Genomic DNA, 13,022 nt, shown 5'->3' on the forward strand with positions numbered 1-13,022 from the left:
AATCAACAATATAGCTCAGAATATGATCGATGAAGGCTATGATAAATATTCGAAAAAAGATTTGATTACGGTCAATTCTCCAAAGAAAGCTCCACAATGTTGAAAGAGAAAGCAGAGAGAGCCTTCGAGACCTCAAGTTGAAACAGAAACTGAATTAGACATCATTCAAGCAAGTCTGTGTACAGTTACAAAAATCACATGTGCCAAAGCAAGAATGAAGATCTGGAAACTAGAAGACCGGCACTAGAAGACCTCTTAGGTATGCCCTATTCGACAAGAACGCTAAAAGATATCAGAAGGAGAAATGTGAATACCTTGGCCAGAAATGTCACGAAATCGAACAATTCGTCACCACCGATCCAAGCGAATGCTAGAAAAACAACAGATAAGTCAAGTCATAGGTGAATATTGAGGAACAACTTCTTGATCAGGAGTCGTGATGTCCAACCAAGGATGAAAGCTGCTTGATCGGCAAGATAATATTAAACGATGGGAAGAATACATTGCTAACTTGTTAGATTCCATAAGATATAAAAAATCAAATTCATTCTTCTTCCAAAATCTCCAAAATCAATGGAATCTGAAAATTAGAGGTCCATTAGCGTCAAAAGCCAAGTTATAAAGATTGAAAGTGCTAATTCGACGAATACAAAAATCCGCACAAAAATCAACATGAACCAATTCGGTTTCTTTTCTGACAAAGGAGGAGGAACCCACCACGCCATTTTTCTCATTAGAATGCTCTGCAAATGATTGATAGATTTAAATCAGGAAATGTACTTCTGTTGTGTAGACCACAGAAAAGCTTTTTGTAATGTTCAGCATATGATAATCTTTGAAACACTAGATGTTCATGAAATAATGGAAAAACACATCAGACAAGTGCAAAATTTCTATTTTGAGCAAAACATAACCACACGATACAATAATCAACTCCCAGACCCTATTCGGATCAAGTAAGAGGCAAGACAATGATGCCTGATGTCACCTGACTTGTTCAATTTTTAACCGGAATTAATTTTGCGCTCCCTGAATCAACTACCCGGAGTATTGATGCATGGTCAAAACCTGACAGAGATTCGGTATGCTGATGGCTTCGTCTTGAAAGTGAGCTCCCATGAAGGTTTTCAAAATAAACGCAGTCAATGACAAGTGCAAGGAATTTGAAATAGAAATCAACATTAAGAAAAATGAAATCATAAAAATATCCAGAGACAAGAGGCGTGATGACAAATATGGAGTTCTTTTGATGGTGCCCAGTTTGAGAAGGTAGATTCCTATAAAAATCTAGGATAAATTATGAGTTCGGATGGACGGTGCACTAAAGACATTTCAACTCGAATGGCGATTGCTATACAAGATTTCTTGTAGATGAAAATGATTCTATTGCGACATCAAGATGCCTCTCCAGTTACGTTGTCGCGTCCTCGGATGGTATGTTTTTCCAATCCCTCTGTAATTCTCCGAATCAGGTGCGCTTATGAAAGCTGAAACAAGCGCAAGTTGAAGCCGCGGAAAAGTGGTTCCCAAGATGAATGGAGAGGATTGGATGGAAAATTAAAACAACGAACGTTGAAGTCCTTAATAAGACGATCAGGCGCAAACTGTTACTTCAATGGCTAGGGAATTGACAAGTGATTTTTTTCGGACATACCATGAGAAGAGGGGAGCTAGAGCATCTGGTGAAGACAGGCATAATAATTGGGAATCGAACTCGTGAACGGCGCAGACAAACGCTTACGAATGAAATCCTGAGATGAACGGGCTCCAAGTCCACGTACAAAGCGTTCGGAACTCTTGATTGCTGCTGTCTATTGATATGGCCCAAGAAGAAGAAGAAGAATATAATAGTAGTAAGTCATTATGGTTCAGCTAAAGAGGGTCACTTTATTCTAGACTATCAAACCTGCGTGACCTTCGTTCAGATCATTGTCTGAATAAGCGGCCAATTAAAATTCTACAGATTTTGACCTCACATCAACCATTCCAGCGTTTCATGCCTCAACCATTTTTTACAATTTAGGCTCTTTTTGGCCATTGCAAATGCAAATAAGTGATGTAAAGTGAACATAATTACTCAAAATAAACTGTCTAGTAACGGCTTTGCGGATAAGTGGCACCAAAGTCCAATCAATCAGCGAGATCTGATCGGTGTTCTGTACGTAACCTGCTTAATTTTGACAACTGAGCCTGAGTTAAGCTCTTCAATTGAACACAAGGTTTGATTATTCTGTAAACTAAAAACATTTTGAAATAAATATCCAATATTTTGTCCTCCAATAAATTTAAAGCAGTATTTATTTATCAAAACTCTTAAAAATTGAAACAAATGCTATAAACCAGAAAAATATATGCTTTGTGAAATTAATTTATCTCGATGACCTATAAAAATGGAAAATGATCCAAAGCTGGGGCCTGAACAATTACCCGATCCTTATCGAAAATATGAAGTTCGAAATATGGCTGCGATGACATGGCTTCCCAGGTTGAGGTCCCATACGGAGGTGACCGTTCCAGAACAAAGTGACCTCTGATCAGAACTAAAGAGCGCTCATAACCCCGTGTACGCTCAAAGTTGTCTCTGATCAGATCTTTCCAGACGGAAAAGACATCTAATCAGGCCGAAATCATACCATTGTCCAGACTTTTTTGCTACCATTGTCCAGACCGAATCCAGACCATCATCTGTGATCACACTTAAGTGCGCTCGAAAATGTCCCTTGATCAGACAATCCCAGGCGGAAATGACCTCTGATCAGACCGAAATCAGACCAACATCCTGATTTATCTGCGCTCGAACTAATTTCAAGACCCTGTACTCTAATTTTGGTCTGGAAACAAACCGTGTGCGTTAGACTTGGGTTGATCAGAGGTCACTTACGCCTGGGACCTCAACTTGGGTTTTTAACCGAAGGTTAATGGCGTGAGTTGTACGCTCTGATCTGAGACTACATTCTGTAAATTCTTTAGAGTTTCTGTTAATCAAACCAACATTGGAGCTCAAGCTTAATCAGAGATAAAGGCCAATTTAGTCTCTTGCGGCCGGATCAAAAACCAAAGTTTGGAAAAAATTCTCTGCAATTATATGCGTCTAAGTTCATATTTATCTTAGGCCCTCAACACTTAAATAGGTTTATGTTCTAAGAGAAAAAAATAATAAACTCATAATTTGTTCTGAAAAAATCAAATATGCATCAAATTTCAAAAATCTTGATATGCAAAGTTATTACAGAAAACTGAGTTAAATTACTACTCAAGGAACAGCAAGTAAAAAAATAATAAACAACCTATCAAAATGAATGAATCAAAACGATTTTGGAGTCAAAAACCATTTTTAGAATATCAACGGAGGGCGAAATAACCAGACGAAAATAATGAGCAGACCAAAATAATGTATTTTTACGTTAAATAATTTAGATTTCCTATCACACGTTTTTAAGATATAGTTTTTAAGCTGAGTTATAAAGACAACCGTACTTTGCATTTAATGCTAACAATATTTGTGCGCTAATGGGGCAAAACTTGCTTGTTCCTTTATCTGATGGAAAATTTTGTTTTGTATTTTGATAACAAAAAATAAATTAAGCTGAGATACTTCAAGCATATGATTGATTAACTAATTTTTTAAACACGAAATAATTGAATGCCTCTTTTAGTTGTCTGGAGAATATGTGAGTAAAATGACGAGAAATGACGCTTTCTATTTTGCTGTATTGTGTAATCTGTTAAAAAAATTAAATGAAATTTAGCGCATTTGTTCAACAAATTTTGATAACAGATGTAATGAAATTTTGACATCAAAAAACCATTGTTATTGGTTTTAACTACTCATTTTCAGTTTTCAAATAGATAAAAAAGGACCTTACAGAATTGTTTTTCTCGTCTCATGTGAAATTAATCTTTACTCTACTGAAAGTCCTTAATTCTTTTGTCCAAACCCAGAAAGGCAAACTTAGTTTCTATAGTTTGAAAGATAAACAAAGAAAAACGTCCTAAGAGGCTTCCCCGCGTATAACTTAGTTTTGATCTCAAAACCCGACGCTGTAAATCGATGTTTGTTAATTTTCTGAATACAGATTCTTTGGAGCAAGTTTTTTCGAAGGTTAAAAAAGTACTGAAAACATAAAGTTTTTTTTAAAATTCAGATCTTTAACGGAATGACGGCTAAATTTTGAAACAGAATCAGAGCAGGAACTATTTTGAATTTTTCAGTTCCCAAAAAACCGCATTTTTGTTCTATTAATCAGTCCATTAAAATTAACTTGTTTCCAATTTTTTCCAACAAAAATTATCTAACGTGAATGCTGAGCCATTTAACAATAGAACCGAATTAAACCGGTGGCAGCAGCAATCAGCCAAAAACTTTCGGCTTTCTTCTTATGTCCTGGTATACCGTTTTAAGGGGGCTTTTAGCGCAATTATCTTTTAGCTTGCGGCTTTTAGCTTGCGGACTATTTGCTTCCGACTTTAATAATAATGAAACAATTAAGTCGCAGACAAACAAAAGCACTTGTTTTATATATATATATATATATATATATATATATATATATATATATACAGATATATATATATATATATATATATATATATATATACATATATATTTATATTTATATATACATATATATATATTTATATTTATATATATATATATATATATATATAGATATATAATTAGAATGTAGTTGAGTCAATTTTGAATAGTTTTTTTCATAGTTCTTTTAAATGTGATCAAAGACCCGTTCTAAAAACACATCTAACTTTTTTTCACAATAGAAATTTGCGGAAATGGAATTTTTTTTATCTTAAAATAACGTACTCATATAATTTTTATTTTCTTTTATTTTTGAGAAGAATTGCCAACCCATCACTCCAGTGAATGTAGAAAAAACAAAATTTACTCTTTTGAACAAAGTGATGCAATATTTGTAAATTCTTTTTTCGATTTAAGTTTTTTCTGTCATCTTCATGATTATTCGGTTTTAAAAGTCATCCTCATGATTATCCCTCCTGGGCCGAGGTTTCACCCTGAATCAACCTATTATTAGCGGAGAATAGTAAGTAATGCGTATTCCAGTTTGTTTGTTTCTGTTTATCGGGGAAAAGAGTGTAAACTTAAAAAAAAATTACACTGTATTTACAATGAATTCAACACTCTTTTTTACAATCTTCGCAAAGAGTTTAACTTTGGGTGTACTGATAAAAAAATTACCCTCCTACACATTTACCATTATAAACAAAGTGAAACATCTACTGCTAGTATCAGCTGGCGCAATGGTGAATGCAAAAAGTGAAAGAAATATGTTCATCCGGGGGATGATGAGGAGATCAAGCCTCACTACCTCCTCCAACTATTATTTTTTAAAATTACAATTTTCCACCCTCAGTTAGCGGAGAAATAGGGGTACAATTTTTTGTACTCGTTACAATGTTTTCCGCGCTACTTTTGGGGAACATTCTCGGCCCGGGTGACATAGCTTGAGAATGATTGGAGTTGCAGCCTGAGATCTCAAGCTTGCTGCTATTTTCATATTTCAAAAACTCCGTTACATTTTTTCATGCTGAACACACGAGTGTTGTTGCATTGATAAGAAATAGGGTGCCCTGTAAATTTGGGGAAGAACAGACTTTTTCCTATTTCACTTCTCATTGAAAGATGTCTAGATCAATCGCTGTTAAAATTTGTTCAGCAATTTCAAGCTGCATTCTTTCCCTGCTCTTGGATTACATATTAATTTTGTGTATGCAGGTGCTTCTGCAATTATCTCAGATCATACTGAGGTGGTATATAACACATCATTAGCAAACTGGGGATCATTGAAAATCTAACAATATTGCAAAAAATAGATACTTTAGCATAATCGGACAAAATTGAAGGTAATTGCCCAACCCGTCTTTGCAAAACTGTCGAAACTTTAACCTCCAACTTGAGATACAAGCTGTGTAACTTAGTGTCCGCTTTGTATAACTATGCTGCACGATTTAGTTATCTCTGTTTCACAATCAACAAAAATCGATTCGGCGTTGAATGTATAAATTTTTTGCACTCATTGTATTTGTAATCAGCAATTGTGCCTAATTTAATGTTTATGAGCATGTAAAACCATTTAAATTTTTTTATTTGATAGCAATTAAAAGCGGCTAAAATTGTTCTAAACGTTGAAAAATACAATATCGGTCTCCCGTTTACCACAATGTTTTTGTTTGTTTAGGATGACTATTATTAAAAAAGGGTGGGATAATCTAGTAAAGGTTGAGTGTGAATTTTTTTAAAAAAAATTGATCCTTATTGAGTCCATTGTCAATCAATTTGTTAAATTCATTAAACTTCAATTTCGTATTTACCTAAAATTTGTTTTTAGCTATCCTAAACAATTTCAACCAAAAAAACTTCTGTATTAATTTCTGATAGATAACCAGGCCATTGCAATACTCTATGTAATGTACAGAAAACAGAACTATTTGATTATTGCACAGAACTAAATGGACAGTTTAAAAGTCAAAAAAATCTGTTGTTCTTAAGAGAGTGAATTTTCGTAAAGTATTCCGCGGTTGTGTCAGAATTGGTTATGTGCCAAAAAGTTCTGGTACCAGGTGTCTATTGGCAGGTATCCAATACCAGTTGTCTGTTCCCAGGTGTCTTGTAGTTGTTTTTGGATAAAACCCTCCAGTTTATTTACCGGTGCCTATTAATTTTTTCTGAAAAATATATGCATTCTGCGTCTATTTTCAAGTGTCTTATAATTTACTGCAAAAAATTCCTCCATTTTGCGACTAATTACACGTGTGCTATATTTTTCCGAAAACCCTACATTCTTTGTCTATTTACAGGTGTCTATTGACAGGTGTCTTTTGCCAGGTGTCTAACAATTTTTTTTCGGAAAATCCAAGCAGTAATCCGAAGGGATTATTGCACGTTGGCACTCCTTTGAAGACTTTAAAGAAAGAAAAATTACCACTGCCAAGGTTATAAAAATATTTTTAGACTCAAGTTATAGATCCCAGTTGATATTATTTGTATGTTTGCCTTGGGATGCGGTTTGGTTGTGTGATGATGTCATTCTGTACTGGTGGTGTATTGTTGATTGGTTATCAGAGTGCTCTCGGCCGTATAATTTGTGTAATGAAAACACCCCCTGAGCTCGATGTTATGAGTATTTTTTATTACGTTGTGCTCTTTTCTAACGCGCTAGCTTGCATTTTTCAAAATTGCCCTAAGGCGTATAGTTTATAAGTGTTCACGTATTTTCTGACCCACAGAAAGTGCTTCCAGTTTAGTTATCTAATAATTAGCCAAAAATTTTATAATAATTTTCTACTGTTTTAGTTCACAAACGAGTCTCTCGTTTCTTCACAAAGAAATTGGGAAAGAGCAAGAAGAAATGAAGCCTAGAGACATTTTGAGTGCAGATGTTCTGAATATCGGGTTTTCAGACAACAAACATCTCCATCTAATAACCACTATAGCCTTATAGATTTTAGTTGCAATTAAACGCTACCAGAAACTGTTGTCTTCATTTTTATCCGTTTAAGTGCTTAGAGCTAATTTAACTATCGGTAATTTTAAAAACGGTGAAGTGACCTTTAAGGGATTTATGTGAGTAATCAAGGAATCTATAAATAAAAAAATATGTGAGAAATTTAATGGCTCAACTTTCCACGATTTTTGTGATGAACCCATACATAGCCGCAATGGTAGGGAGATTAGGAATTTTATAGCAAGCCTACTTTTTCATCAAGACATAATTGACCAATGGGCATCTTTTGCAGAGAGTATGAAAAGTCATACCATTGCAAAGCCCTCCAAAACTCAACCAATATTTGAAGAGACTTTTTGAGCCTTTTCTTATTTCTTGAGGAAAGATTACCCTAATATAACGGCAAGTCAATATCAGTACCGGGCAAGTCTGGTTGCAAGTCTTATATCAGTATTGTTTCAGAGCTATGATCATGTCACTTTTTACAATTGTCAATCTTTTGTTTGTCGTGGCCATGACTTGCAAATCTGAATCCAAGTCTTTGCCAAGACCTGAAAAGTCTTAATTAAAATCTTTGCAGTCAAAAAACGTTCTTAAAAACGTCAAAAATATATATTTTTTTTAAAAAAGTAGAAAATAGCCGAAAAAAACAATTTGTACCCATTTGACCTCCACGTGTTCATTTTTGACCAACTTAGGACCCCTGTTATCAATCGATATCAGATTTCAGGGGCCCTGGGCCAGTCACTAAACATTAACTCCCCGGCACGTTACAAAATTTTTCAATATTCACAATTTCCATCAGAAATTTTTTGAAATTTTTTTTTACTTGGGAATCAACTTGAAAAGGTTATCAAGTTGTGGCCAAGCCTTACCAGACTTAAAAACTTGCATTCAAACTTGCCCAGTACTGAAAACCCAACATATTACTTGCTTTTAGATTGGCACAGTACTGATTTAAAATTTCAGTTCGGCACGGGCGTTGTCTAAAAATTTTAATTATTTTGTCGCTTTCTTCTCTTTTTGACGCTTCCAAATAGACCATTAAGTAGAGGAAAAGATATGCAGTTATCAAATAAGAAAATAAAGATATATCATGTTACATCGTAATGAGAAATTTAAAACTTACGAAAAGACAACTAGTGGAGAACAGATTCAATAAATACAACATGCATGTGAAAAATCTGATAATGATATCGAAAGTTGAAAATTTCATATTCATTTTTGTTTGCGTTTTTATTTACCTATTAACCCAACAGAATATGTTAAAAACAGCGAAAACAAGTTTTTCTTGCCCTAACATAGAAAAATTGGCGTTTGAAACATGGTTTTAAATGTCTAAAACAAATTTTTATTTATATTCTGAGGAAGTTAATTTTCTGAAAGAAAAAATATTATTGATAGACACAATTATTAATAATTTTACTCTGCAGATCTTGAATAAGCAAAAAGATGAGAATGGAGTAAGTAATAGAAAAAAGATATGAAAAATTTTCTTTCGATTAAAACTACAGTTGAAATAATCAACGGAAAATTTTGTAAGGGAAACTGCAGGTTAAAATAATGACGGCAAGGCGTAATTCTTGAAGACTCAAGCGAATAAGTAAAATATTTTTCCCTGGCCCCTTTTTTCAAGAGATATGCGTAGGTAACAGGAAAACATGGATCAGCTTTAAATCAAAACTTTGTCATTTAGAATTGGTTTCAAGGAATATATTTTACGTTTTTGACAATTATTCCATACAAAGAAAAATTTAAAAAAGGAAATCTCATAATGAATTACGACACGACTTTCCTGCGACTTGCCAGAAAATAGTTTTCGAATGTTCTATAACTTTTCGTTTTCACAATTTAGCTATTTTTTTCATCATCTACTTTTCAATAGAATATACGCGTTTAAAAACATGGGCAACAAATTCAACGAGAAGGTAAGACTTATTTTACGTGATATGTTAAAACCAGTTAATTTTCGTATCTTTTCTCATTGAACAATAAATGATCATTTTTTTATTTGTTTAAAAATGAGATTAAGCATACTTCTATGCCTCTATTCATTGATTGGCGCAATCTAGTAAACAAAAAGCACCTCAGACCAATTGTTTGATTGCCACTTGTCCTATTGTGTTGGGTCATGTTCTGCCTTGCTTTTGAAGTTTTGGTTTGCTTTCAAAGTGTACATTGGACAAAAAAATTGTCAAAGCATCACTTTTAAACTTTCTCGAAGTATAAGGATTGGTGCTAATGGTGAAATGTAGAGTCAGAATAGCGAAAAACTCTTGGAAATTGGCAAAATGGTGTATTACTGGTCAACATGCTGGCTTGGTAAGAGAAAGACTATTTTCAAATAAGTATCTTTAGATTTGCGTCTTGGGGAACCTATAATATAAAATTTTAATATTTTTTTGCATATGAAGTGTTGGAACTGTTATGTGGGAATACACATTGCCTGTCCTCTTTGTTGCAAATGAAATAGCCTAAAATGGCTTCTTCTTCTTATGCGTCTGTCTTCAAATACGCATTCTATCATTAAATGGCCACCATTTCTATGATGGTTTGTTTCATTTTGTTTACCATTTGCTTGGGCAACCAACACAATCCTCTGTTGTTTGCGTCGTCAAGTCCTATTCAAATTCCCCTCGTTCCAAACGCCATAAAATCCTCTGCAGTCAAGTCATAAAACCATCCCAAGGTAACAACAATTCAATTATAAAATTTTGTAAAATATAAACATGGAACATGTAGGCGGAAGGTGGATGGTATTTACAATTAAGGTTTTCGTTACCGAAAATGATCGTTCTTTTGACCTTACTGAAATCCGAGCAAAATCTTGAAGTAAATCATTCTGGCGTTAGAATTTATCTCAAATTTGTTTTCAAAATTTTCAGTGTTACTCTATCAAAAATTTTAATTTTTCTTGTTCAATTATAAGAACTGACAATACGAATTTTGTTTATCTGATAATTATCAATTACTGCCTTTAATTATTTACATTCCAAATGAGCTAATATAATAACTGTTTTCGACTATGACGTCTATAATTGAAGTTAACAAGATGCCCCCGGAGGTTATCAAGAAAATCCCGAAAGCTAAGAAAAGGGTTCGAATCCTGACCGGGTCCCATTTGGACCAACTTCAGAACCAATGTTGCGATGATTGCGTTCTGTTTTATTCAAAAACTGAAGATGCACATTACACAAGAGAAGGACATGGAGTAGTGGCCTGCTTTGGAGATATTTGCAGATCGCCTGACTCGACCTTTGACCTCCAATTTGATTTCAACTACGCTGTAGAGGAAACTATTGAAGGTCAACCGGAACAGGTCGACCTTCTGCCAGACTTGGAAACTGAACCTAATTTTGCTATTATTTCAATCAATGAAAGCGGTGCTGATATGATCATAAACGTGAACAAAAACAAACCAGAGCAACCGGCTTTCTTAAACAGTAAAATTAGCCCTGATGTAACCAATCAAGCTAAACACACACCTTTGCAGGTTGAAAATGTTGAGTTGCATTTTGATGAACAAGTTCTAGAAGTACGAGAGCCTACTTTTGAGGAGAATTTCCCGAGGGGTATTTTGGAGGAGCTAAGTCGTTGTGGGAAAACAATTGACGATTCAATTTTGACCCCCGATAGCACAATTTTAGAAGACTACCAAATTCCAATGCCCAAACCTCTGCTTTCGAAGAGGACTAAAATTTTTAATAAATTAGATAAATTTGACAAGTTGCCGGATTATGGCCACGAAAATTATACAATCTCTTATTTGAAGCAAGCGTATGCTACCAAAAAAGCGTCGCCTCCGATATTGAAAGTTGAAAAGCGAGCAGAATTGCGATTAAATAACAATTTGTATGACAAAGAAATACCATTATTAGTGAACAGCATGAAACAAGGGTACAAAGAAATAGCAATTAAGAAGAAAATTCTGAGGCAATCAAATTCTCAATCAATTAATCAGCAAAATCACCACAACAAAAGTAACACCTCTTTTTCAAATTTATTATCTTCGCTCCAAAGTAACGATCATATAGACTACACGGGCGTAGAAACTACAGAAAAGGAGTTAGAAGAATCGCTGCAACAGTATGACCATGTACTGTGTCAAGGACAAAGTAACGAATCAGGGTCAAATGATGGAGCTACTGCAAAATGGGACAGATCCACAAAGATTAGATACCCAATACTCTGCGACCCAAACAGACTAATCATTTTAGATTAGATAATTGTATTAGTTTTGCTACATTTAGAAATTAGATTTTTATTTACCCCAATTTTTCGTGTGGAATCTTGCATTTCGACAGAAGCTTGATTTTAGATAGCTTCCATCGCCTCCTTCAGAAACAATCCCATTCTGTATGTGAATGAATGAAGACGCTAATGTACCAAAAAAGTTTTGACTGCAAACAAATTGAAAGAGTCACGAGTGAGTCAAACGGTCTGTCTTAAAAACGTTTTAGATACTCTAGGTTCTCTATTCTTTTGCGTACATATTGTGAAATATTTCTTACAAAAAAAATTGCGTAGCTTTTGAGTTTGGCGGTAACACACTCTATCCACCTGAAGTAGATAACACGTTCCACTTATTTTTGGCAAACGTTTAATCAGTTTAATGAACGCAAAGACGGAATGACAATTTAAAAACCACAATTTCTTAGCTATAATCTCAAATTTGATGTTGCTAACTGATGTCAAAAAAGATATACTTCAGAACTTTAAACATAAATTGGTGGATATAAGCAAGGATCCTTGAACTGTGCAAGGAATTCTTGAATTAACCTAACTTACCAGTGAAATATTTTGGTAGATAAAATTAACTGTTTCGAAAAAATTTGATGCTTCTTATTTAATTTTGAAGAAAAAAGAAAAAAAGAATCAAAAGGTTTTCAGTGGAAGTGTTGATAAACAGAATTATGTATAACTTGGAGACTGCTAGAAACAGCTTTTGGACTTTTAGAGAGATCGTGCAAAATTTGTTTGACTTATGTAGATTTATGAGGAAAATGCAAAATTGTTATAAATATAATATTTGTTTTCATTCGTTCCTTACATCAACAAGAGTGATCACCAATTTTTCAACCTGGGGCAAACTGCATGTGCTCATTTGGGAGAAAAACAATATTAATAGTAATTGCATTTCATTAATTTTTTTCTCAAAAATTGTTTCAAAAATGAAGAAAATCAATCAAAAAAGGTTTTTTTTTTAAATTTTTGGTTTCCTTGACCGCCTGTGGCAGCCTCAATTGGCAATTTAGTGTTATGTTTTAGGTAGAAAAGGTCAGTCCAAGTTTTTGATTTTTTTAAATACGTTTCAAAAATGGTTATTCAATGAAATTAATTCTAGCCATAGGCCATTTGAAATGTTAAAAACAATTGACAAAATCACGACCGGCTTTCAAATATTAAGAAATTACATCTAATTTTTGGAGTAAATTTAACAATCTGGTTCTGAATTGGAAAAACTACTATTGTTGCAACTTTGTTCTTCTTCCGCCAGCTAATTTTGCCCCTCTGGCTTTAAAATTTCAGTTTTCGCAAAAG

General features: G+C 34.0%; 1 protein-coding gene across 2 annotated transcripts in view; it reads left to right on the forward strand.

Moving 5' to 3' along the window:
• The window catches only part of LOC142335333 (uncharacterized), a 79,206-nt gene extending 71,695 nt beyond the window's left edge, over positions 1–7,511 (forward strand). For both annotated transcript variants that reach the window (XM_075383783.1, XM_075383784.1), the window contains exon 11: positions 7,331–7,511. In XM_075383783.1, coding sequence (XP_075239898.1) covers positions 7,331–7,389 — 59 coding nt within the window. In that variant the 3' untranslated portion in view covers positions 7,390–7,511. The remainder of the gene's footprint in view (positions 1–7,330) is intronic.
• The last annotated feature ends 5,511 nt before the right edge of the window (positions 7,512–13,022 follow it).

This window comes from Convolutriloba macropyga, chromosome 2 (assembly GCF_964194025.1).
Source record: "Convolutriloba macropyga chromosome 2, txConMacr16.3, whole genome shotgun sequence".
In the NCBI taxonomy this organism is placed as follows: Eukaryota; Metazoa; Xenacoelomorpha; order Acoela; family Convolutidae; genus Convolutriloba; species Convolutriloba macropyga.